This window comes from Didymosphaeria variabile (assembly GCF_027946475.1).
Source record: "Didymosphaeria variabile strain IMI 356815 chromosome Unknown scaffold_7, whole genome shotgun sequence".
Taxonomy (NCBI): Eukaryota; Fungi; Ascomycota; class Dothideomycetes; order Pleosporales; family Didymosphaeriaceae; genus Didymosphaeria; species Didymosphaeria variabile.
The window spans coordinates 3,044,847-3,070,188 of NW_026611626.1; the positions used below are offsets into that span (position 1 = coordinate 3,044,847).

At 52.0% G+C, this 25,342-nt stretch overlaps 6 protein-coding genes across 6 annotated transcripts; 3 read left to right on the forward strand and 3 right to left on the reverse strand.

Moving 5' to 3' along the window:
- Positions 1-216: 216 nt before the first annotated feature.
- Positions 217-2,172, forward strand: N0V89_010175 (uncharacterized protein; the record flags this gene model as incomplete). Its single annotated transcript, XM_056218920.1, has 2 exons — positions 217-663; positions 1,102-2,172. The coding sequence occupies 2 exons, from the start codon at positions 217-219 to the stop codon at positions 2,170-2,172; spliced, it is 1,518 nt and encodes a 505-aa protein (XP_056068185.1).
- Positions 2,173-5,011: 2,839 nt separating this feature from the next.
- Positions 5,012-6,736, reverse strand: N0V89_010176 (uncharacterized protein; the record flags this gene model as incomplete). Its single annotated transcript, XM_056218921.1, has 3 exons — positions 5,012-6,367; positions 6,420-6,432; positions 6,501-6,736. The coding sequence occupies 3 exons, from the start codon at positions 6,734-6,736 to the stop codon at positions 5,012-5,014; spliced, it is 1,605 nt and encodes a 534-aa protein (XP_056068186.1).
- A 3,315-nt stretch (positions 6,737-10,051) lies between these two features.
- Positions 10,052-10,870, forward strand: N0V89_010177 (uncharacterized protein; the record flags this gene model as incomplete). The annotated part of the gene is made up of 1 exon (XM_056218922.1): positions 10,052-10,870. One exon carries the CDS (start codon positions 10,052-10,054, stop codon positions 10,868-10,870), a length of 819 nt encoding a protein of 272 aa, XP_056068187.1.
- A 414-nt stretch (positions 10,871-11,284) lies between these two features.
- On the reverse strand, positions 11,285-12,328 carry N0V89_010178 (uncharacterized protein; the record flags this gene model as incomplete). Its single annotated transcript, XM_056218923.1, has 1 exon — positions 11,285-12,328. The coding sequence occupies one exon, from the start codon at positions 12,326-12,328 to the stop codon at positions 11,285-11,287; it is 1,044 nt and encodes a 347-aa protein (XP_056068188.1).
- Positions 12,329-14,410: 2,082 nt separating this feature from the next.
- N0V89_010179 (uncharacterized protein) lies at positions 14,411-15,738 on the forward strand (the record flags this gene model as incomplete). The annotated part of the gene is made up of 2 exons (XM_056218924.1): positions 14,411-14,414; positions 15,005-15,738. The coding sequence occupies 2 exons, from the start codon at positions 14,411-14,413 to the stop codon at positions 15,736-15,738; spliced, it is 738 nt and encodes a 245-aa protein (XP_056068189.1).
- Positions 15,739-18,849: 3,111 nt separating this feature from the next.
- N0V89_010180 (uncharacterized protein) lies at positions 18,850-24,208 on the reverse strand (the record flags this gene model as incomplete). The annotated part of the gene is made up of 3 exons (XM_056218925.1): positions 18,850-19,638; positions 19,696-21,206; positions 21,250-24,208. The coding sequence occupies 3 exons, from the start codon at positions 24,206-24,208 to the stop codon at positions 18,850-18,852; spliced, it is 5,259 nt and encodes a 1,752-aa protein (XP_056068190.1).
- Between the last annotated feature and the right edge of the window lie 1,134 nt (positions 24,209-25,342).

The following is a 25,342-nucleotide window of genomic DNA, read 5'->3' on the forward strand; positions in this document are numbered from 1 at the left end:
AAGTTTGCATGCAACACAATATAGGTGAAGGGTAGATTTGCGCCAGGTTTGGCTGTTACGCTTTGTTTAGTGGTGAATATAAGTATGTCGCGCTCCAACCTGCGGTGAACGTGGTCTACCAACTGGCGACAACTGCTTATATATAACATAGCCCAACCATGAGCCTTAACCTCGTCAAATCCAACTTCCGAGCCACCGCGCGCGCTTACGCATCCTATGATGGATTCTAACGGCGCACACACATCATCATCCTCAGAGTCACGCAAGCGACCCTACCCACCTCCGGTCGAGATCCTTGAAGCGGACCGGGAGAAAGAAAGCCCACAATCAACTCAAGCCACACCGAAAAAGCAGTGCAATTCTTCTCCTCCGCACACACCTCGACATCGGAGATCGAAAGTCCATGTCGACCCTGCAGTAGCCCTGGATGCTTGGAACTCCTCTCCAAGAAGTCTCGACTTCGCTACGTCACCAAGAGAGGAATATGCAGGCATGAAGACGGCTTCCCAGTTCGACTTCGATAACAATCTGCCCCAAGACTCCGACGCGCTCTCTCGGTTTCGTGATACAACAGCCGTAGCACGGACAACCTCGAAGACCTGGATCCAAGCTGGCCCAGAGCATGGAATTGACGTTGTCGACTGGGCAGTACACGAGGACAAGGTAAGTGAGCCGTGCTTGAATCAATACTCTCTGAGCCCTAGAAACTCATTTATTGCATAGAAAGTTGCGAGCCGCAAGGATGCTTGAAGCATACCAGGCTACACTAGAAATTCATTGAAGCAGTTGCATTCCACTGCTGCCTAGAGATATTATGCGAGTAACGAGATCCTCGAAGGATGTAGCCTCGCCTAGGGCGCGGACGATTCGCTACAATCGTTAATAGAGCGAGCTTCCTGTTTGGGATTAGCTAGTGGTGAGATTGACATCGAATACAAAGGCTGCCGCCTTCTCAACTTCTTCTGAAGATCCTGTGATGCTACAATAATGTTGTGCTCTTTGTTGTACCTGGTTTTGCATTTCATTGTTCTCGTCTCGGGTCTGAGTCTTCCGCCGCCCACAGGACCGTACAATGTCGGCACAAAGCCTTACGTGCTGAAGCATACGACTCTGAACGATCCGGTGGCACCTCAGAGCGTCAGCCTATCGCTGCTGGTGAATATCTACTATCCCACGTACGATGATGCGCCGGAGCGAACATACGTTTGGGACGGCCTGAGCGCAACCTACGACACGTATTATGGGCTGCCAAACGGGACCTTCGGCAATATCACGGCCAATCTTGCCTTTAATGCGAAGCCTCTCTCGCGGAAAGAGAGTGATAAATTGCATCTTCCAACGTTGCTATTTGGACCGGCTTTTGCAGGCCCGCCGTCGCGCTTTTTCACCGGCCTAATCTCAGAAATGACGAGCAGAGGATATCCAGTCGTAACTGTAGACCATCCGTGGGAAGCGCCATACATAGAATATCCCAACGGGACGGCTTTCACTGGTCACGATGTCACCTGGAGCCCGTGCACATCTGTAATCGACGCTGCTCACGCATATCGCCTCACTGACAACTCTGCCGTTCTTGACGCGCTACCAGAGATCTCAAAGGAGCTGGGCATACCACTTGACCTGAATCATTTCGCATTATTCGGACACTCGCTCGGCGGAAGCGCAGCTGTGAGCCAACTCCTTGTGGAGAGAAATCGTACAGCTTTGCGAGGCAAGAAATTCCTCGGAGCGATCAACATTGACGGCTCATTCTTCGGGATCGGGGCAACGAACTCTTCCTCAGTCGATGTCCACGTGCCTTCTTTGCTCCTAAGCAGTGGGCGCTATCTAGACCCATCCTGGGCTGTCTTCGAGTCGTACCAATCCTCTTGGGTCAAGGGCTTTCGCATCTTAGGCCACTCCAACCACACCGACTTCTCCGATCTTATCTTCTTGAAGCAGGCGAACGGAATTGCGGGTGGAGAGGGGGCCATCACCGCAGAGAGGTTCTTACAGGTATCTAGAACGATGGTGTCGGCCTTTTTTGGGCTGCTTGTGGGGAAGGGCGAGGGTGTTTTGAGTGGTTCTGCAGAGGTGCAGGAGGCGTTCCCGGAAGTGACGTTCGATTACAATGGGACTGGAAACCCATGCAGGCCAGCAGAGTTGTGCTGGGAAATTCCGCAGGGCTGTTGAGAGTTGTAGGGACATAAAAACGTTTATTGCTTATTTCTGTCGAGGTCCTGCGGATGTTGAAACCAGTACCTTGCACCTCTCATAGCCTTCATGCGTCATTATGGCCAAAACCATCCTGGAATCAAAGGTACAGCAGGTTGTGCCAAACCTCTTAGTGTATTACGAATGTCTGAAGGCAAGCGTAGGCTGTGGGCGCATGCTCGCTAATGAAGCTGCAGCTGCTCAGCCACGACTTGTTCAGCCACGATGGAACCTCTGATGATTGGATACAAACGCAACCTATACATGCATGATTGCGTACGCGAGATCAGTGTCCTCGATATTCACCAACTGTGCCTACCAGTCGTGAGGCGCATCGCCGCAATGTCCACTCGTTCAACCTCACCGTTTTCAGCGTTGCGCGAAATTGATGATGAGTCTCCAGCCGGCTTTTTCGGAGGGCCAGAGCTTAATGGTCGCTGCTCTCGTTGCATTGAACTTGGTATTCATTCCCTCAGCTCTCGGTGGCAGTTCGCTGGTGAGGAACGCGACCGCATCGTTCCGAATTACGAAGGCAGCATGGAGCCAGACATCGCCATTTTCATGAAACGGCTAGCACGTAACAAGGACCATCCACTCATGGATATTTGCTGGTGCTGTAATTTCTTGCATATTTGGAGTAAAAGATTGGGTCTGTCTCAATCAGGCTTCAAGCAGCACGATATCACAGAATTCGGAATGTTTGATGAGGCTGGCCTTACGGACTCCAGTACCAACCGTCAAGAGATTACAAGAGTCATGATGGCGGACCTCCCCAAGCGAGGGCTCCCGGCTGCACGGAGGGTTGCACAACACCCCGATTATCGGCGCATTCGAAGTCGGCTCAAGACCTGTTCCTCATCACATACCACATGCCGCCCGGATTGGTCAGAAAGTCTACGAACTATACGCGTTATCGACGTAAAGCATAGGTCAATTGTACGACTACCAAAGGATAGTGCTTACCTTGCTCTAAGCTACGTATGGGGCTCAACAAGCCAACCTCATTTTCTAGTTGCCACCGAAACCCTCCCTTTCCCGCTAGCGTTGACGCTCCCAAAGTCTATCGAACATGCTGTGAGAGTTACCCGGAAGCTTGGGTTCGCCTATCTATGGGTGGACGGCGTGTGTATCGACCAATCCAATCCGGAGGACAAGGCCAGCCAAGTCGAGATCATGGATCGCATCTATCGGGGAGCTTATGCAACTATCGTGGCCCTTGGTTCTTCACGTGCTGACTCTGGCCTTTGTAGAGTTGGACGTAGTGGGGGCCACAAGAGGCAGATAGCGGTGTACCGTCAAGATGTCATTCGGTATCTCTCTTTCCTGCCGACGTTACGAGAGGAACTTGATCGGTCTATCTGGATGAAGCGAGGATGGACATATCAAGAAGGACTGCTCTCTCACCGCTGTATCTTCTTTGGCCGTAACCAAGTCTATCTTACCTGCAACGAGATGTCAATCTCCGAGGACGGAGACGACAGCGATGAAAGAAACAGGAGACCTCGACTGTATAATTCACGACGCTCACGAGCCAACTTCCAACACCGCGCTCTTGTTAACCCTCTCAAAGGCCCTGATGTACGGCAAGGTATGCCGTTGAAGGCTTTTCATTCAGTGATGGAAGAGTACGCGAATCGAGAGTTGACAAACGAAGAAGACACGCTAGACGCAATCTCCGGAGTCTTGACACTGTTAAAAGAAGAGAATATCCTACCCAGAGGCTTTCTCTTTGGTCTACCGCAGGACCTTTTCCGAAGTGCTCTACTATGGACATGTAGCTCTACGAAGCCTCTTTGCCGACGTGGAATTAAACGCTTTCCGAGCTGGTCGTGGGCATCCTGGCATCTGGCGAGTCCCGTCAGCATTGAAGATAAATTCGATAACTACTGTAGACACGCTCAGCCACCTCTAGAGATCTGGCTTCTGGGCAATCGGGTCGAGTACGGATTCAAAGACGCATCCACAATAAGTCAACATGAACGTGGCGTAGCAATGATAGAGCGTCTACAATCACTCTATGAGTCTACTACCCAGACACTGTTCGATACCGAAAACGTTAACCTACCAACAACTCACCAAGGCTTCCTGTACGTGAAAGGGATATTACTCAAATTTCCGTATTCGCAAACACACGTGCAATCGAACCCCAACACCAACGATCGAGGGTCCCTGCTGCATTTCAGTAATTCAATCTCCGATAGTCGCAAGCGCGTACAATCTTTCTCTGTTGCTCAGGAAGCACTCCACGAAGCCGTAGACCACAACGTGAAGTATGACTTTCTTCTCGTCTCAGCGGTACCTACGTGCATCGACGGCATGGGCGCCCGCCGTTTCTGGTTGCACCTGCTGATGTTGGCTTGGACTAACGGCGTTGCACGGCGTATCGGAGTGGCTAAAACTCTGTTCTCTGAAATCGATCTAGTGAATCTCTGGCCGGATTTTGACGCCTGTTATCGGGGGTTTTGGCTCGGGTAACGGGATGTGGAACAAGATTGCTGCACAATTCCTCCACAGAGCTGCGGAGGGGCGTAGGGAACATTTGCACCACGATGAAGGCACACGATTCTATATAACCTCCATCAAACGGACAGTGAATGCATCCATGTGCATAATGATGACTTAATTTAAAGGCAAAGAGACATCCGTATCAATCTGCCACTCCTTAATCGCTCTCTTTGACGCCCCATAAAATCAATCCTTTCCATATATGCGAAAATGCGTTGATCTTCTTATTGTTCTGCAGCCTTTGCTGTGTGAGTTCTGAGGCCTCCTTTGTAGCCAACGTGGGAGAAAGTAATCGTATGTCCCCGATTTGACCCTACAGCCGAACAGCACGAAGCAGTATTTGCTCGGGGGGTGACTCGGACCTTTCCCTTGTATTTACAGCCGTTTCGCGCCGATGCAGCAATGCCAACAATGGCGAGTCTAGATCCAGCTTGGCGTGATACGCATAATGACGCAACTCGTTAAACAAGTCCTGACGAGTTGTGCTGGAGATGCAAGCGTCGGGTACCAGGTCCACAAGGCCCACTATCGCATGACATATTGACGTCTCAGGTTGGAATGAGGGGCCAGCCAAACGGTCTAATGATCCTCGCGCATTGTAATTGCTCAGGAAGTCTGCCACGGTACGATGCAGGAATGTGACCTTGTGAATATTGTAGGTGCTTTGTCGTCCTTTCTGCACCTCCAACAGTCCTTTCGTACGTGCGGCGAGCCGTCTTTCCATTTTCGACTCAATTTTCATTATGGTTCTTCCCGTTGCTTTACGTGCGGGCATCTCAAGCACGTAGTCTGGGTTCTCTTCAAGCTCATCGATAAACCAGTAGATGAGGAGGAAATGAGGTTTCCGATCCAGAAGACTGACCATAATCGTGCGGGCCATCTGGTAGACCTCATCGATGCCATTCAGAATATGTTTGAAGAAATGATTCAAATCCTTGGGAATTTTTCGAAGTCTCTTTTCCAAAGTACGTAGTGTGTCCTCGTTGGTTATTCCTTCCAAAAGTGATCGGATGACCAGGAAAACCCAAAGGAAAACACCCTGAGATGCACTCACGATCTCAGCGACTAGACCAGCGTAACGAGAGTCCCCTTGGCTAGCCTCTGCGAATGTCGGATTTGCTGCAAGTCGATCTTGGACGTACAGTGCGATGTCAGTCTTGGTCAGATTTTGCACATAAAGCCTGCGGGTTTCGTTGCAACCGAACGACTTCTGAAAAATTGGCCATGGGCGACTGGCAACACATATTTTGATGTTCTCCATCGAGGAGAGTACATTGAGAACGTCAACTACTTCTTCGGGGTTGCCAGTATACTCGTCCAGTCCATCGATAAAGAAACAGCAGCATGTGGACGAGTTCAGATTTCCTTTGAGGTCGAGAAAAGTCTGGAGGAGCTCAGATTGGGTCCAGAGGTCTTGCACCCTACTCTTCCACCGCAGCGGTAATGTGGGCGATATGGCGTCCGGAAATCTCTTCAGGATCTCGTAGAGCAAGGTCTGCAACAAACCCTCTAGGGACTTCTGTTTCGATGTACCGTAATTCCAGAAAAAGAATGAAACTGTCGTCAAGTTTTTGCCAGTGGACCATTTTTCTAACGCGGCCTTCGTATTGGGGTGGTCGCATATAAATTTCATCAATGTGGACTTTCCGGATCCCGGTTTGCCTGCTACCTAATAAACACCGCAGTTGGGGTTCTTTAACTATTCCACGAACCCCACATACGGCCGTTTCGGGTCTCGTTCAGTGGTACTTTCCAAGATCCATTCAAACGTTCTAGCATGTGCCTTGGGAATGGCTGCATACCGCTCTTTCATCTGTGGATACCTCAAGCTTTCAAGGATCTTCTCTTCATTCTGTACTTGAGCACTAGTAGAAATGAAACTGTCGAACGCCGTGGACAGTTTGTAGAAATCGGACTTTAGGACCATTGCAGAATCTAATTGCTTCCGATAGGTTTCTAGTTCCTCCCTCACATTGGTGATTTGGGCCTGTCGAAAAACCTCTAGTCGTTTATTGTCGTCAGAAAATGTTTTCAGCATCTCTATGACCTTCGATTGGTCATCGCTGCGGATTCATTAGTAAGTATTTTCACTGTCTGGATTGACTTGCCTCAAAATGCGCATGAACCTCAATGATATCTCAAAACGGTATCCCATCAACTGTGCCTCAAGCTTCTGGATATCGCTTCCTTCATTCGACTTTTTAAAGCTTCATGAAGACTTCTCCAAACCTTGCGGTGGTGCGCATGTTTGTGAATATCAGCTAAGACAGCGCCGAGCCGATTTATGACCGTTCTGCATTCGGTGGCCAATGTCATCAGGGCTTGCTCATCTTCTGAAGGTGTCGCAGCCGCTCTCTGTGTTACAGCCGATGTTTCCAGCCTTTTTGAGAAATTTTCCAGGCTTTCACTCAGTTTGCTAATCTGCGCATGATCCTCGCCTATGCCATCGGCCGATTGGTAAATCTCGTGTGTGCTCTTCAGGATTTTTGTGCCGAAATCAATGAATTGTATGATGTTACCTGTAAGTGCGATAATTGAGATCCCATCCAATACCATGGCTGACGGTACGTAAAGATTACGACAATTCCAAGGTAAGCACGCGTGCGTTATGCAGCAGTCGATTGTGCTTAGTATCCCCGCGGCTGAATAGATAACAGAGCTGATGTCGACGAAGTGGTGGCCAGGTTCGAAAGTTAAGTAAGGTTCTCGTTTTTAGCCTGGAACCGGTACGCTTCGTATTCCGCGGCCAGGCTGACATGGGCTGAGATGCGTTGTTCATCAGTCATTGGGCAAAACCTTCGAAGCTTGGCGGAGATCATAGCAGCTTGTGTGCGCCTCGACCTGCGTGCAATTACAAACTGCGCCGCCAAAGGTGAGCCTTGGAGCATCTCCTGCGTTTTGAAAGGCGCAGTCATTGCCGAACGTTATGTAATCTATCGCGCTGCATTGGACGGCTACGTTCAGTGTACCGTGTCTGGGTGGCTCGCGCGTCTGACCATACTATTTGCTGGCGAGGCTGAATGTCGTGTACGAAATACTTTACGGATGAGGTCATTATACAGCGATGCGCTGATTTGTTGTCGTTGTGGCTGCCATGACTCAATGGCACTTCCTCTACGATTTGAACAGGGGAATTGACAGATTGATAGAAATATTCCAGATGGCCAGAGCAGCCCTCCCGTTGACTTGATAAGCCCATTGGAAATTCGCGCTCGCGACCTCATCAAGCCTAGACACATTGCTGCCAATCATTCATGCAACAGGTTTCGTTATCCGTTTACGCTACATTCCCTGAGTAGGCATTAGCAGCTGGTGTAGCGAGTGCAGCACTAGTTCTGTAGATATATTTGCAGAATCATAGATTAGTCTCCAAACAAGCTATACCGACGATTGACATTCCATAGCGCCAGAGTCCCATTATTGCCGTACCGATATGTTGGGGTACATCCCAGCTTCCAGTTGCTTTCAAACGGTGCAAGAATAGTTCGTCGATTGCCTCTTGATATGTTAGGGTGCGTGAGTGTTGAAATTAGCAGACGACAAGGGAAACTCTTCATCAGACCCGTGTTGGGACATCGTTCTAATCAGCTTGCGGTCTCGGAATGAGGCGTTTCCTCTCTTTCCTTGGGCCCCTTCGAAGGGATGCGAGATATCGAGATGGCGCAAAAGGTCCCTCTGGATTGTCTTTTGGAATCTCGGCGACCTTGATCATTTCCGTGTTGGTACCCTTATCCGAGACAACGCGGACGAGACGTATTACTGGCTTAGGATCTGATATACCGGTGTAGCGTTCGAATTCCGATGTGTGAGTAAGTCTGTGCTTAGGAGAAAGTTGCACCGGGCGCATATTCAATAGAGGTTCGATAGACGCACTGAAACGGTCGCCAGCGTCCTCCCATTCCTGTTGGCTGAGCCCTTCGTAAGCACAAGGCATGTTCTGCAATTTTCCACGATGAGGTTTTCGTCAGGTGTTGTAAAACTGTGGTAAGTCGTAGTCTTGGTGCTCCTTAAGAGCGGTATTGTTGCAGTCGGTGATGCGTGTTAAGATTCTGTGAGTGTGCGATGATTTTTTGCGGGGGAAAGTAGGACCCGTCTTAAACCGCCATGGTCGACATTACGTGCTTCACCGCTTCAGGGCAAGCATCACTCAACAACCGGCAACAGCGGAACTCACCAGCCACACACATGATGTGGTTTGCAGATTATCAATTCACATCGAGTCTCAACCCATTCTTCAGGCTGTGTCCTGTCGTTCCTTTCAGTTTTTTTACTGCTTCCTTTAAGAATGGCTAGGTAGTTGCCGGCGACTCTGGGACGGACTACGTAGAGACACCACGACGCTTTCACACATGGTTTCCTGCAGATGACAGCTTGGAGCGAACAGGCCACGAAGGCAGTAAAGGAGATTTGAAGAAGCTCCTCTGCGGTTGAGCGCCTATCAAAAATTACTATACGAATAGTATTAATGAAAGTTGATGCACTAAGACGCATAGCTGTTGTTTTGGTAGTGAATCGTAAATGGCAGTAGTTTAGAAAAGATAAGCGTGTTGCGCCCCATTTTTATGAGCCTACGCCCTTCCCTGATTTGGCAAGCGCACGAAAATGAGTCGAGATGAGCAGCCATGAGTGTCACGATGCACAAGCTCGGTGTATCCGAACACGACACACATAAATATCTTGGGAATAGGAATTTATCCAGGAATTGGTATACATGACCGCAAGCTCCTCTAGCAAAACACAACATTGATAGCGCGACAATTGCGCAACTACTTCGACGAAAATGCAATACCCACCCATTCCAGGAACATCCTGCCTTTCATACGATCCACTGCCTCCGATATCTCCGCCCAATCTCCCTGCATCTCTCACGTCACCTGATCTACCTAGGCCCAACTCGAAGTCCATATTCGCCTTTTGGAATACTGGTGAGTAATGTCGGGGCACGAAGTGGGTGTTTCAGCTATCGCAAATCTTCAGAACTTTCAGATTCTATTACCGAGTCTAGAATCCAGACTTCTGCAGCTAGCTAGGACATCTACTTGTACCCGTTGCTCCAACTTACGATCGCTCACTAACTTTTTTCCCCTGCGTTGTAGGAGTTCGTACACTTCCACCTTACCTCCTCCGGAACGTTCTCGGTTGGTATCGCCGGTACTCCCCACTCGGCTGGACCGTATATGTAGTCGACACAGTCCCAGATTCACCACTCAATATCTCCCGCTTTATCGACACGACCTCATCATCCGTAGTCCCTGATGCTTTTCGAGAAGGAAACCTAGACGGGGACTACGCAGCCCAACACACTTCCGACCTCGTCCGGTTCCCACTCCTGCTGAGATATGGCGGCGTATACATGGACGTAGGAGTGCTGCACTTCGGCGACCTAGACTGGCTCTGGACCCAGAAAATAGCGAATCCCAACTCACCCTACGAATTCGCGGGGTTCACTATGGGGGAGTTCCCTGAGATCTCAGCCGTGAATTTCTGGTTGATGGCCGGGCCGGAGAATCCGCTTGTTGCGCGGGCGCACTACATCCTACTCAAGCTTTGGGAAGGCAAGACAAATACGAAAGGCGCGTCGAGGCATCCACTTGTGAGTCATGTTCCGTTGATGCGGGTGCCGCAGGAAGTTGTTGTAGAAGAGGAGGGCAAGGGCAAGATGGTAATCAACGACGAAGCGATGACGGACTACGCGGTGCAGATCCAATGTTTGGGTGCTGCGCAGCGATGGTTGGATGTGCAAGACGGTTGGAATGGTCCGAAGTACGTGCGCGAGAAGTGTTGGTTTTACAGCATGATCGATCAAACTTACGTGCACGAAACATTGACCAATTGGACGAGTAAGAAGCAACATGAGCTTTTTGCTTTGTCTCTACCGGGGCATGAAGAGCAGGAAAGCGAAGATCAGAAGCTTGCAAGAACGATCGTGGAGAAGGCGGTTGCTGAGAGCTGGTGCATGAAACTCGGGCATGGCTTCTCGGCGAAGTTGTTTGGTGCAGCCACTTTGGGGATGTTGTGGAGGAAGCACAGTGGGACAGATTGTCAAGAAGGGACATATGGTGGGTGGCTGAGGTGGGCTGAAGTGAATTGCAAGCAGGACAAGACGCCAGCACCGTTGGATATCCCGTCGTATGAGCCCACTATGACGGGGCGATTGTTTGAGTTCGATTAGATAGGCACGTGATGCCCCAGAAGATATGTTTCAATGAAGCCATGGCAAGGATTCTTTGTGTAAATAACAAGTTTCCGTCTCCGCGATTCCGACGAACACCATATACATAAATTTCTTCAACTGAGATGGTATCCATGACTCATCCATTCGACCAATCATCGCTGCAAAATGCCCTTCAAAAGAAGCCCGACCCCAAAGTCCCCCCATCAATTCCGTCCTCAACTTCCGGGCACTCTCCGAAGCTCCTCAAAGCACATCGTCTTAATCACACTGTCCATTGCCCAGATCCTTGTCTGGGTAATTCTCATCCGCAAGTGAAACCCGCTTGCCGACCCGAGAAAAACACCTTAGGAAACGTCCTCGCACATGCCATTCTAATTCAGGTTGTTCCGAAGCTCACAGCTAACTCGTCCTCTATGATTCCGGTTTCTTCATGCCATCATGGTCGAAGCTAACGCGACAGTGACGATCGATTGCTCCATCTGAGACCTTCCGGTAGAAGCAATCTAGACACATCCCCTTAGTCATTGTGATCATAAAACCAATCTCAGCAGATAGATGGTCTCGCTTCGACTCTCCAGTTTGGCAGCCGCATCGTCCTTGCCAGAATGGAATGTTGCTTGAGCAGGCAGCAACTCCGTGTTCGATGGGAAGCTTTGCGAAGTGCCCATCCACGCGGAACTTGATAGCTTCCACCGACTGGACAAGGGGCATGAACAAGAGGCCTGATGAGATAAGGTTGTGTAACCAAGAGTCTGCCACCGCCCGCTCCCTAGGGCACATTGCAGCGACCGTCATAGTGCCCAGGCCAATACGCTGAACAAACTCGGGCTTCAAGGCGTCTGTGGCGTTCTGGAGCGCTACCTGCCGACGCGTTTCGAGTTCTTGCAGAAGCTCAAGCGGCACTAGATCCGTCTTGTGCGTGGCAGTGACCGGGTTTAAAGCCTTCGTGTGACTTAAGATGATTCTCTTTGTGACTTTTGCGAACTCAGAGGGGAGTCCCAAGACATAGCTCACGAAGGGCAGCTTTTCGTCGTAGAAGGGGCGATTCTGAGCCCAGATGCGAGGAACAGACATCTGAAACCACGCCACAACAGCGTCTCGACAATCGTACTTCTCAGAGACGATGGCGACATCCGCGTAATGGTCTATGTCCCATGCGATATCGTCGCCCGACCGGAAATGAAGGATTTTGCACAGTCTCTCGATGGCTTGTGGATGATCTTCAGGCAGCGGTATCTCGGGAGGAGAGTCGACTGACAGAGTTTGGCCTTCAGCGAAGCGGTCCGGTTCGAACATGGCCTTGAAAACGGAAGATCCATGACCAAGACAGATTGACGAACATAGCAGGCGTATGGCGGGCTTTCCATGTCCGCTTGGCTTGAGAATGACATCTCCAGCATAGGAGAGCGTGGTGAGGGCGGGTGTATCGTTCTGCATGTTCTGAGAAGATGCCATTTTGCAGGTGCTACCTTTGCGTTAGACTACCGGGGTAATTTGGTAAAATGAAGGGTTTGAGGGTACCACGGTGCGTAAATTGGAGTTGATGGTCTCGAATCTGGTCGTGGTGGAATGCGAAGAGTATAGCAGAGAGCATTCGCTTTAGGGGTGTTTATAAACCACCAGAGGCTCTGTCGTGAGTGTGGAGCCAAGGCGCTATATCGCGAAGTAGTGAAAGAATAGGTCATTTCTGTCATGCGTAGGCTTTGGTCTGTGCTGAAAGCAATGAGTGCTTCTTTAACGGATGATGAAAAATGAGGGAAAGGATTGGTGAAACTATGTCATATATACTCTTCTCGAACGCATGGATGGGATGATTAGCTAAGTTATATATCAGTAGAGCCTAGGAGTAGAGGCTAGAAAACTTATGTCGAAAGATGCCCACAACATCTATTTATGAATAAAACTGCCTGCACTAAAACCCATCGAAATAATTTGCAGGCAACGAACCCACGCGCAAAGACAGGCACATAGACAAACGCGCCTTGGGCCAAATGCACACAAGAAAACGCAATGCGAAAGTCCACCCATCTGAAAGAACGTCTGGTACATAGCTAGCGCAACAGTTAGTAGTAGCACACCGATCAATGTTGTGACGCGACTATGTTTGAGGTGGTTTGCCGGACCTTTTTCGCCAAACTTCCCCCGATTCGTTGTCTCAGCCGTCTCTGTTCGCCATTTGGTACAGTTGAACAAGTTCCTTAAGTTTCCTACTAGAAACATCGCGGCCCGGTTGTTACTAATTCATATAAGATCAGTTTCTGCGCAGCTTCTTGAAGTGCTCGTCTGTCTCCATCTCAGCTGTCCAGAAGGTCATCTATTGCAATGTCTTCGGTATCGCCAGGTCTGCCCTACACTATTGGGCAAAGAGTATGCTACCAGCTTCGCAGGTGTGGGGCTGGCCGCTTCATGAAGAGGTTGAGATCGAAGACCCTCTTTAACGTGAAAGAGGCTATCATGGCACTTTCACCTTTGTGTGGCTGCAACCACCCAACGGCCTGGCACATTGCCAGGACCGTGTTTATATAACCCCCTCTTACCATTCTTTTCCCTCAAAAACTCCCACTCCACACATTCCACCCTGCCCAACAACCACGCCACCCATCGCTCTATCCACCATCGCATACCCTTACTAAAGTTCTTCTTAGCATCCTTCTCACACCAAGATGTCTCACAAGTACTTCCGCCTCGATCAAAATACTCTCCCCGATGCCGAGCCCGAAGAAGTTCTCTCAAGCGATCTGGGTCTTGAAAATCGCTCACGGCACCTCTTCGATCCGCAGACCTACGCTCAGATCACAGAGCGGGTCAACTCCTATAAACGAGCAACCCTCAAAGTAATCGACTGGATCAGAGCTACAAGCGACATCCAAGTTCCAAAACTTCCAGGGCCCGGACAGGAGTATGTCCAGATGCCGGCTCTTAAGAAGGCGGCGAACGACATTGCCATCCGAAAAAAATGCGCTCCACCCAGCATCCGTGGTGCTTTGATCAGTGCAATCAAAGGCCGGGAGGAAGTTACGGCGAAGCATCGCATGGTAGAAGGGGCGAACGTTTCGGAAGTGACGCTGGGTCATGAGAAGTTTACGGCCGACTTGCGCGAGCTTAAAAGCAAGATTGAAACTGTTCCACTGCCACCTTGGAGGCCCAGGCCTACTTTTCTTGAACGGGAGCCAGGCTTTGTCACGACCCAGGGTTCCTTCGGTACACTGGGGACTGACAGTAGCGAGGAGGAAGTGAAGGAGTCCCAACCGGTGTGCATCGAAGGTGATACCCTATTGGAAGAAATGATCTTCGCCATTTGGATCATGCAGGTCGCGTACGTCCTTGGCCAGGCTTGCTGCGCATTCAGAAGCAGGGCTGCAACTCCTCGTGGTCTCGCCGATGCGGCGTGGGTCACGGCGGGAGCACGGGCTCTGGCACTCGCCTTGTGCCATGAAATAATGGGCAGAACTGAGCTTGATGTGGCCGGGCTGCTGGAAGCTGCGGCAAATTTGCAGACGGAAGGAAATGTGGACGGGTTGCAGCTGCTGCCGCTTCATGAGTCGGTGGACCAGTTCACTTCCAAAGCCAAAATGTTTTTCGAGCGACTTGATGCCATTATGTCTCCAACGATGGAATTGTCGCAGAACACTGCTACCGTCGAAGCAGGCCAAATTGAAACCGACCTGGGCCGCCCGTTGACGTCTACTTCACAAGCTCTTTCGTTGCTACAGCGACTCATCCCGGATATCTGGATTCGATGTCAAACGATCGACGATAATGCCTGGGTACCCGCAGAATGGCTTCACCGGCTTCCACTGGCGCAAAAGCTCATTCTCTTTGACACATCCCGGCGTGATGGTAACGAGCCTCAGACCCAGTACCACGCCCTGATAGCAACGGTTGATTTCGTCTTCTTATTGCACACGAGCTCGGTCGTTTGCCAAGTGTCCGGTCGCAAGGTGTTCAACGGTGCGTTCCAGCAAGGAGTCGACTTTGCCACATCGGTGGAGCAATTTGTCAAGTCCATTCCTCCGCTGATCAAAGATCACTTTGAGCCAAAGCTCCTCAGTGAGCTTGGCCAAGTTTGCGAAATTTGAGACATGGTCAAGGATAACGAAAGGTCCACAGCCACCGCGTTGCCATGGACAGTTGGAACGCAGATACTCCTCGTTTTGGGCATCTTGAACACGTCCACAGCTGCTATGGTCCATCAGCGTCGCGTAGTTGGAGCTGTCCTCCACGTGCATAATGCTTTGGCGTGTATAGATCCGACATTCAAAGGGGTTCCAATCATTGAAGCCATTGCAAGCATTTTGAAGGCTGATCTGTTTCCCGACGCCTCAGCACCAAAGGCTGGTTTTGCAAGAGCGTTCCAGGATTACGACGCCCATCGCCCTCGCCGCGCTGACGGCCATTGGGAGCAAAGGAAAGGCGGTATATACCACGGACCGTCGGTAGTCCATCAACACCCACATCCATTCGACGAACAAGACCAGACTGACTTCATGCAAATGTTGCAGTCAAGCAGCCCCAACTCAACGAACTTGCGACCGATAGCAGACTGGAGCGTTGTTGACATGATGGAGCAGATGCGCCTGACTGCCAGTCGTGAATTCTCCGGCGACGAACCTCTTGCGCGGGTGAATTTTATCGCTGTCTTCCTGTTCTGCGCCGAAGTGCTGAGAAAGTTCGGAAACTGCGAAGATATGCCCTTCACCCTGGAGCGCGCATCCAATGCGGTTGGAAGAATCGTGCAGGCACTCGAGCAACTTGATGTCAAAGGTCAAGCGGCTGTTGGTGCAGGGCCTGCTGCGGGGCTGAAAGCGACTTTGCAGTCATTCAACCGCCGGCGTCCGGATGAGATCTTCTGGGACGAACTTTAAAGATTTGGGATAGTTAAGATCGCGTCGTTATATATTACTGGGGACTTCGGAGGTTTGGGAATTACAAAATGCTGCGCTGGAGGGGCTCTACCGGCAGGACGGAGCGACCGTTGACGTCCAGTCACGTAGGCTATCAAAAAGTTTATGAGATCTTTTCCATTAGAACTCGAGAAGCCATTCCAATCATATAAAGTACTTTTTGAACAAAGCAAATACGCATTATTGACTCCTTATATGTATAGCGCTGCCAACGAGTCTGACAAAAATCTGAATCATAGACGCCATGCCACCCAAGAATCTCATGGTATCTTCCTAATAATATGTACACACATGCCCTAATATCAACGCATTACCCTTCCATCTACCACTTCAACCTCTCAAACATATTTGATCGCTTAACATCCCTCTTCCTGCTCCCTCCCGGCAAAGCAGAAGTGCAATCCACCAACCCATCACCTTTAACACCAAGCATACTCATCTTCGTCATAGCAGGCACAAACGCCATACTCCACGTGCCCTGACTAACCGCAAAACTCTTCATGGGAATTCCAGTGATTGGGTTATTCGCCATGCTCTTGTCACCGGGGAGTGTAACAGGCGCTCTGCCACTAATCGTCTCCTGGTAGTACTTGTTGTCCCACTGGCCGGGGGTTGAGTCCATGGTGAGGTTTATTTTGTCAGGGACGGTTGCGCGATTGCGGGCTGCGGTGTGGGCGCCAATGAGGGCCGCGAGGTCAACGGGGGAGAAGCCGCGGGCGGCGAAGCGTTGGATGAGATCGCTAGCGGACTCGCGGCCGGTTGGGAGGACGCCTGCGGGAGAGGCATCGGAGGAGTCTGTACGGCCGACCTTCACGGGGACAGTGGGTCCGCCGGGGCAAGTTTTAATGGCGTGAGCTGGGAGCCGGTCAGTATAGGCTGGGTTGGAGAGGATTTCCAAGTGTAGAATAGCATACCGGCAGCAAATTGAATAAGGTCGCCAACACCGACGCCCTTCTGCTGGGCTAGATTTCCCAGATTCCCGCAAACACGTACAAGGCCAGTGTTCTCCCGCCTTGAGCACTCGTCGGCTAGGATGAGCGATCCATCGCAGGCGCCGTTGAAACAGTCGTGGAAGGCTGCTCTGATAGCAGCGCGAGCAGCATCTGTGCATTGCCCATCCGCGAGGAACTGCTCTGTGAGGGTTGTGGAAATCTCACTCCACACTGCTGGACATGCTTCCTGCTTCTGAAAGCCGATGAAGCCGCCCATGAGCTTGGAGACAAGACCACGCTTAACATTCGAAGCTGTCGTAGTGACATCGGAGAACTGAAAGGCCTGGACGGTGCTAGCCGTAGCCAGGATGGCAAGGAAGGATTGTGAAATATACATTATAAAGAAGGATAGTCTGTTACAGGGAAGCGAAAGACAAGATGATGTTCAGCCCGTGGGAAGAAACCTCAATAGCAAAACGCCAATGTCGACCTTGATGGCTGAAGGTGAGCAACAGTGCGACAACAATACTTTATACATATTGAGACTGTTTGACTGCAAAGACAGTAATAGCAATGGCCTCGAAGATCATCGACGTTGGCGTTGAGGCGTTCTAATGCCTTGTTTGAGACTGAAGCTAGTGTGGTGGGTTTACGCTGGACTTGTCATAGCAAACCTAGGCAAATGGTGGAGTTCTGGCATGAGGGTCTTCCGAAGCTTACTCAAAGGGTTCAGTCCTACATGTAGACGAGCATATCCCAGTCGATCGAGCTTCGATAGGTTTAGTTACGGTCCGCTTTGGGACAAGCAAACGCTGAATAGCTGCACGTCTTTGTATTTCCCCGACTTGACATGCATCCAAAGGCTTTGATCGACAAGCAAGTATCCAGGGCGAACTGTCTTCGACTGTAGGAGATGCTACGTTCGGCCATCTCCATGCTTACATGAAAGCATCAGCGCAAGACTGACCAGTATTCCATGCCAGGCGTACGAGGCTTCGGATCGCATGTTTATTGTTTCTCTTGTTGACTCGCGGATACATCTTGAAACAGGGGATATCGTATTCGTCGCTCGTCAACCTGACCGGTCGTCTCAAGATTAGCGTAGTTGGGACTAATTACCCTAGTAGCGATCGTGCGGCTGCACGTTCTTTAGCGACGGCAACTAGTCATGTTAGCTAGTGATCTGATTGTGGAATCCAAAAAGTCAGCTTGCCCTAATTGACCGTGGAAATGGTAGACTGTAAGTGCTGAGACAGCATCCAGTAATGTGCCGTGTTGGGCCCCACATCCTCGTTGCAGATAGAGATCTTTCACAATGTTGGTATACGGATAGAAAAGATGTTCGAACTCGCATCTTCAAGACCCACTCGAATCAATAGTTCAATTCGGTGCCCAGACAGGTCAATTGAAACGGCGCCATTCCCACGTCGGAACGGCATCGTGAACCTCATGCATGCCATAGCCGTCGGCTTGTCCCGAGCTGCTTCATGTCGGCCTTTGCCCAATGAGATAAATCCAATTTGTCGATCAAGCTCTTCCAATATGAACGCACGGATGATTCACCGGACGTTTGGATGGGGAGCCGAACCTTAATTCCTAATCACAACTAGCACTAAACAACAAATAAACGATCTGCTCTGGGGTCCGTCTACCCCTGCCAGTACCCGCGCCGCAACTGTATCGTAGCCTGACGAGGTTCAGGTCGGAATCTGGGATGGCGCTCAGAGTAGTCGTGACCTGAAACATAGTAGCAGTAGAGAATGTGAGTGGCCTTCAACATCTCCAGCTCAGCCACTCTCTCGCCCCTCGGCATCACCATCACGCTCCGCAAACCCAACGCAAACCCTCAAGAAAGCATCCAACATCATGGTATTAAATAGAGAGACCCCATTCCAATACCCCCACTCTCCAACGCCCCCAATGCTAGTGTACCTTGCACAACACCGCGTCTTCGCCCCGCATCAGCCACCCTCAAGATGCTCTTATCCTAAAAGCGGTATTCTTCTCTTCTTGTAGAACGTAGAAAGTAGGTATCAGATCAGACATACAAACGCTATGCTTCCAACGATGCGTTTCTAAAACAACAACAGCAGCGGTACATAAAACGGTCAGGCTGACATGAGGCTTCCGCGAGAGTAAACTACGACTCGGGCGGCGGCGTAGGCAACTTCCTCCCGCCGTCGTCCCCGTCGCGCTTCTGCTCCGGACTCGGCGGACTGACGATTGTAATCGGCGTCTGAGGCCCATCGTCGCTGCCATCCCGACTAACCACGCTGCCCCTCCTGACGCCATCCTCTCCCTCTTCCGGAATCGTAGGACTCATCAGCCCGCCCGCGTCTTCAGACCGGACACTACTCGCCGTACTAGCCTGCTGCCTTCTCCGCCGTCTACGCTCGCGCTCAGAATCCGCATTTTCCCTCCGCCTTCGTATAACAAGACTTCCATCCTTGCTGACGGACCCCCCTGTAAGACCCTCCAGCATAGCCGCCGCTCGATCCGCAACATCCGGCTCTGCAGACGCATCAGTCGGGCTCTTGACTTCGGCGCTCTGGCTGCTTTCGCCGCCCTCACTTGTCGGACTTAATATCGCTTTGCCTGCGTCGCTCGCGGCGTCTTCTTCTTTCTCTTCTTCCATGTTGACGCCTATTTCGGGGATTTGCTGCCCGCTTGCGACGCGCACCTGGTGGCGATCCTTTAAGCGAGCGCGACGACGGCGATCACGCTGGTCGCGTGCCTCGGGCTTAGCGTCGCGCAGCTTCTTGAGGAGGTCGTCCATAGCGCCTGTGTTGGCGGGGGACTTTGGTGCGTCGCCCGTATCGTTGGCGAGAGCAGACGATGAAAGCGGGTTGGGACCAGCAGCTTTGCGGCGGATGTTGGCTTCGTTGCGGCGGTGGAGATCTTCGAGCTGGATGTTCTTCTCTTTGGATTTCTGTTAAGCGGAGATTAGCATCTGATGTGGGAAAAGGGTAGAGTGGTGGGAACGCACCTTCCATTCCGTGACGAAGTTTGCCAGCTTGGCGAAGAAATCGCGTCTGGCACTGTCGTCTGTGGGGTCTTCGCCGTAGAAGGCCATGATGTCGTCGTACATCTTCTGCATGTCCTCCAAGAAGACTTGGAGCTGCTCTGCTTTCCGTCGAGCCTCCTTCATGTGTCTTGTCACCACGATGGCGACCTTATCTTCAGGGTGGAACTTTGTCGGGTCAGACAGGTTACCTGAATCAAGTGACATCTGGACGTTCTTGATATTGTCGATGTACTTCTTCGCATCGGTCTGCAGCTGCTCAACGTTGATCTTCTGGGCCTTCACAACGCCGTTGATCTCCTCGGTGAAGTCCTCCCAGCCAGGGTATTGGTTGCGGACGATGCGTTCGACAAGATCGGCGAAAGTCGATTCGTTCTTATCGTCCTTCAACATTCCCAGTCGAGACAAAGTGGACAATTTGAAACCTGTTGCTTGCTTGTTTGCGTCGTTCATGAAGTTACCGATGTCGAGAATAAGTCCCAAGACACTGATCAGACCGACGGAACTGCGCAGGGCGTCTGAGACCCGCGTGATCTCGAGGAGCTTGTTAGAGATCTCGTCGTAGTCGGCTTCGTAAGTGCGAGTCAGGCTAAGGGCCCGCATCCTACTCTTCCAGTAGTGATGCAGCTCGTACGCGGTGTACAGGTAGATCTGGTCCTCTCGTGTAAGATCTTCAGGGTTCTGTTCCCGTTTGCTTTCGTTCGCGTTCGGCCCGGTCCAGTCTTTCGAGTAGGGTGCTATGAGCTTCGCTACGTTATCTGGTACATCGCAGAGATCGTTCTTCTGCAGGAACTCCATAACAACGGGATCGTCAAGAATTTTCGTGTCACAGTGAATGATCATGTTCGTAACATCCTCAGCTGAATACTGTGAGAACTTGGACATGCTGATCTGGAAGGTGTGCATCAAATCGCGTGAGATGATCTGTTTCTTGTCGTCCTTCTTCGCCGACTTCTTGCCGATGGCCTTGATCTCCTTCGCCAAGAACAGCTTCTCAACCTCATCCAGTACACCCTTGTTTTTCAGTTCACGGTACTTCTCTTCTTTCTCTTCTGAAGTCAGACCATGATTTGCCCATACCGTTGAATTAGGCGAATCGACCTTGTCCCAATGCAACGCTTTGAGCTTCTTCTTGGGTCGGGGTCCTGTAAGGTGCGCAGAAGCAGTACCAAAGGCAGGTGCCTTTGGCATGAAGCCACCTCGTTTTGCACCTGGCATTGGGGGCGGAGGAGGCGGTGGAGGCATACTGCCATCGATTTGACCAGGCATAGGAGGTGGAGGAGGAATGCCAGGAGCAGCAGGAAACCGAGTGCACCGGGAGGTGGTGGGGGCGGAGGCGGAGGAGGTGGGGTCCAGCAGCATTGGTGCCAGGCATGGGCGGAGGAGGAGGTATGTTGGCAGGAAATCCAAGTTGACCAGGAGGTGGAGGTGGTGGCGGCGGCGGTGGAGGAGGTGCGCCAGCTTTGGGTGTTTCGCTTTGACCTTCAGCCCCAGTCATTTCAGCATCTGGTGTGGCACCGCTTTCGCTTTCGTCTGCTTCCGAGTCGCCGTATTGTTGGACTCTCGACGTGATTTCATCCAAGAGTCCGGTAGGAGGGCGACCGGCATTGCTGAGCTTGGGCTTGTGCATCTGTACGAGGCGAGGCTTCTCGATGACGACGTCTTCATCATCCTCAAGAACATCAGGCATCGCCTCGTCGTCGTCAAAGGCACTTCCAACAGGTTTCCTTCGCACGACACCACTCTTTGCTCTTGATGAGCCGAGGGAGCTGGGATCCACACCATCGAAGTCGCCGTCGGTCTGACCCTCCATTCTTTCTCTCAGCTCTCTTAGCTTCTCGCTCGGCTGTACCTGGCCTAGTACTTTGCCTTCGAGAGTGGCCTGCGTCTTCGCTCTTTGCAATTGGATCTCGAGTCGGCCCATCAACCTCTCACGATCCAGAATGCCTTGCATTTGCGCAGGGTCGGCAGCACCGAGATCCTCCTTTCCTTTGTTCTTCGCTGCTGATGCTGCAACATCTTGAGCATCCCTAAGCATCAAGTACAGCTCACGCGTTTCCAATTCGTTGCGCTGCAGCTCTTGGGCCCGTATTCTTGAGATCTCAGCTAGTTCGGCTTTCATCTGCTCGATCTGCCTCCCTCTTACAGCGATGATATTCTCTTGTTCTGCAAGCTGTTTCTGGAGCTTCTGAACCAAGCCATCTGCGCCCAGTTCAAGCTGTGCTTTGGCCTCGTCGCGCTCAGCAATTGCGGAATCTGCGATTTGCCGAGCTTCGATTGCCTCGTCTCGTACTTGTCGCGCTTCCGAATCGGTATATAGCTTGTCGAGTAAAGACTGCACGGTGAAGTTCAGACTCTGTTTCAGGTCCATATCCGGTAGACGGCGATCCATGGCAACATAACTTAGCATAGAATCCACGAGCTGGAACATCTTCAACCGGTCTTCGCCGTTGGTATCTCGGATGATCATCAGATGCTGCATGGCCGAAACGAAGTAGTCTTGCTCCCGAGTGTTGATGATCTTGCTGTTTATCGCATCTGCGATCTGAATTGGGTCATTGAGATCCTTGCCTTCGCCCTCCACGTCGTCCACCATGGAGTTGTTCTCCACCTCCAGGTACTCCTCGTAATCGACAGCTTCATTGGTCATATACCGTTCGATCTGCTTGTCAATAACATCGTACTGGAAGCCCTCCATTTTCTTGAAGACACGCTTGATACCGCATCCTGTGAACTGAGCTCGGATATGCATTCTGAGCTGCAAGTCTCGGTCTGGGCTATCCACAACCATGTTGATGAGGAACAGTGTAGCGATTGCGTATTCCATTAGCAGGTTCTCCACACCGATACCTCCGCTTCGGACCTCTTCTGAGGCGCCGACCATTGAGCCCATCTTTCCGCGTCCATCAACCGTGACTTCCACAATGCGCATCCACGCGTCAAATCGTCCATTCTCGCCATATTGCGTCTTGAGGGCATCGAGCGCCTGCAAAACCTTCTCGTGACCAGTACCACCGCCAAAATGGCAGAGGAAGGTCAAGACGTCCGAGACAACTTTTCGCGTGTTCAATCGCGAAGAGATGAGCGAGCCGGCGAGCGCTTGGATGATGGAGGGATATTGCAGCGCATTGTCGGCGCCGTACTTGTTGTTCATCAACGCCTTCAAACACTTGATAATCTCGTACTCGCGCTCAGTATCATTCTCCGCCTTTTGCAAGACCGAGTTAGGTGGAGGTGCTGGTCCTTGCCCTTTCCTGCGGTTGATCTTGGCCAGCACATTCGTGAGCGCAATCTGACCCTGTGCCTCAATAAATCCTCGCACCCAGGCAATTGGCTGTGTTCGCAGGCTGATTTCCAAGCTCGACATCTGCTTCAACGTGATGGAATTATCCATAACCTTCTTGACGTACCACTCCGGCGAGCCCTCCTCTTCCGCCCTCGCTAGTACGTCCGGATTTGCGCCTCCCACATATGTTTGCCGTTGTGTCTGTCTCTTTCTTTCTTCATGCTTGAACTCGGCCAGCTTATCCTGATGCACCAGTGTCCACTTTTTATCAATCTTGTAGGCTTCCATCTGCCGCCGCGCCTGCTCCGGTAAGCTCTTCCATCCTCTTCTTTCCATCAACTTCATGAATTCCTGCTCCACCACATGATCCGCTGGTCTTTGTATCGAGAAGCCATTCTGGCCAAAAGAAGATGTCGATGAAAACGCTGAGGGCTGGTTCGAATGTAGTAAATGGCGGTGCGAATCGCGCGGCGTAGATGCGGCCATGGGAAGTAGGCTGCCGGCGTCGAGGCCGATGGAGGAGAAGGTAGACTGAGACTGGCTCTGCTGCGGGTAGTAGACATTGGAGGTGCGGTTTCTGGAGTCATTAGAGTAGACGCTCGCCTGGTCTGAAGACGTGCGCGTATTATTCGAGGAGTCTGTGTATGATGTGTATGTGTTGCCATTGCTTCCCCGGCCTGCCGAGCCCCACTGCTGGATCGAGACACCTCTGTCGCCGGGCTGAGAAGAAGCCATTGCGGAGCCCGTGGCGTGGGGTGGCGGGCGCGGCGGCCCAGCGTTCGCGTAGCCATTCTGGGGCATCTTGGAGGGATCGAAGACGGGGTACTGGTGGTAGTCACCGGTCGACTTGTCGAGGTGGTGAGGCTGGGGTACACCGTAGGGGTCGTCGACCAGGCGCGGGGCGTTGCTGTTCTGCTCGTAGGAAGGCACTGGTATGCTCGAGTAGATGCCAGCCTGCATTGCCAGCCCTTGCTCCGGGCCGAGGGACAGCGGGCGATCTACAGAGGCGACGGAGCTCGTGTGTCTGTGGGAGTGTCGTGACGACTGCGAGCCATGGGCGCTCCCTTGGGGGCTCTGGGTCGAGAGATGGGTTTCATTGCTGGGCCTGTCCTTGTCCTTGTGGTGACGGCGGCCGAAGAACTTTCCCGCGGAACTCTGCCTCCCCTTGTCCTGCGACGTGCCTGAGAACATCGTCTATGCGTCGCGGCGCCGTTATGCGACTCGATGCGGCGGCGGCTCTCCTGTCACTGCTTGGCCGCTGGTCTTGTGCGTGCCCGCGGTGGGCGTTGGCTGGATAGGCGTCAACAGCCAGTGTTCGCGGCCCAGGGCGCCTGAAACGTGGTGTGCGGGGCAGAGGCGTGAACGCTCGTCTGCTGCGGCTCTGGTCTGTGGTCGTGGTGGGCTGCGATGCGGGTCGCTGTTGCGGTCGGGGAACCTCGACGTGGTGCCGAGTCTAGGATTAGTGGGATGGCGCCTCGCGCATTAAGGGGGAATTACTAAAGACCCTCGCGACGGTCTCCAGGGTCGTATGCAGGTACTGCAGCTCTCACGCAGCTGAGGAGCGCTGGTCTCGCGTGCTGTCGCTTTCCTCCCAGGTTTCCGCATTTGGCTGTGAAACGCCATTCAAGGCGCCCCTGAAGCGTGCTTGGATCGCCCCGTGGCGCATGTTCGGCGTGCGCTTCGCCCTCCTGCGCCGCCTGCACATCCCATCTCAAGTCTGTTTGGACTTCACCTCTTGACGTCTAGAGCCTGTGGTGCTGTCTAACAGCTGGCAGTCGTGCAAAGCTGCAGGTGTCAGAATCACCAAGCAGCGTGCCCATACATACTACGTACATTTCTACCGCGAACGGCCCTAGCGCCCCGCATACACGAACACTCGGAGCACTCCTCAGCAGTGGACAGCTGAAGCCGCTCCACTCTACACGATGGCCGGCTTCTTACACTTGGTCAAGGTGAGTACTTGACAGCTGCGACAAGGCGCCCTTACTCGGAGTGCAACGTTGTGCTTGCTATACAACGCTACAGCTACACCACGTCCAGCTGAAGTCGCTGACGCCGTGCCAGAGCCTCCTCATACCGCTCTTCCTCGCCGCCATCCTCTATGTCGCCCTCGCCTACGCCATCATCCCCTTTGTGCGCCGCCACCGCAGCCGCTACAGCCAGTACCTCCCCATGTCCGCCGGCGTAGCTGACAGCACCCGGTCCTGGCGGACCAAGATATTCGATGCGCTAGCTAATCTCTTCGTTCCGTCGGGGTGGGCACGAGGAAGACAAGTGGTTGTAGACGGGAGCGTCAGCGAGCACAACGAGGATAGCCTCTTCGAT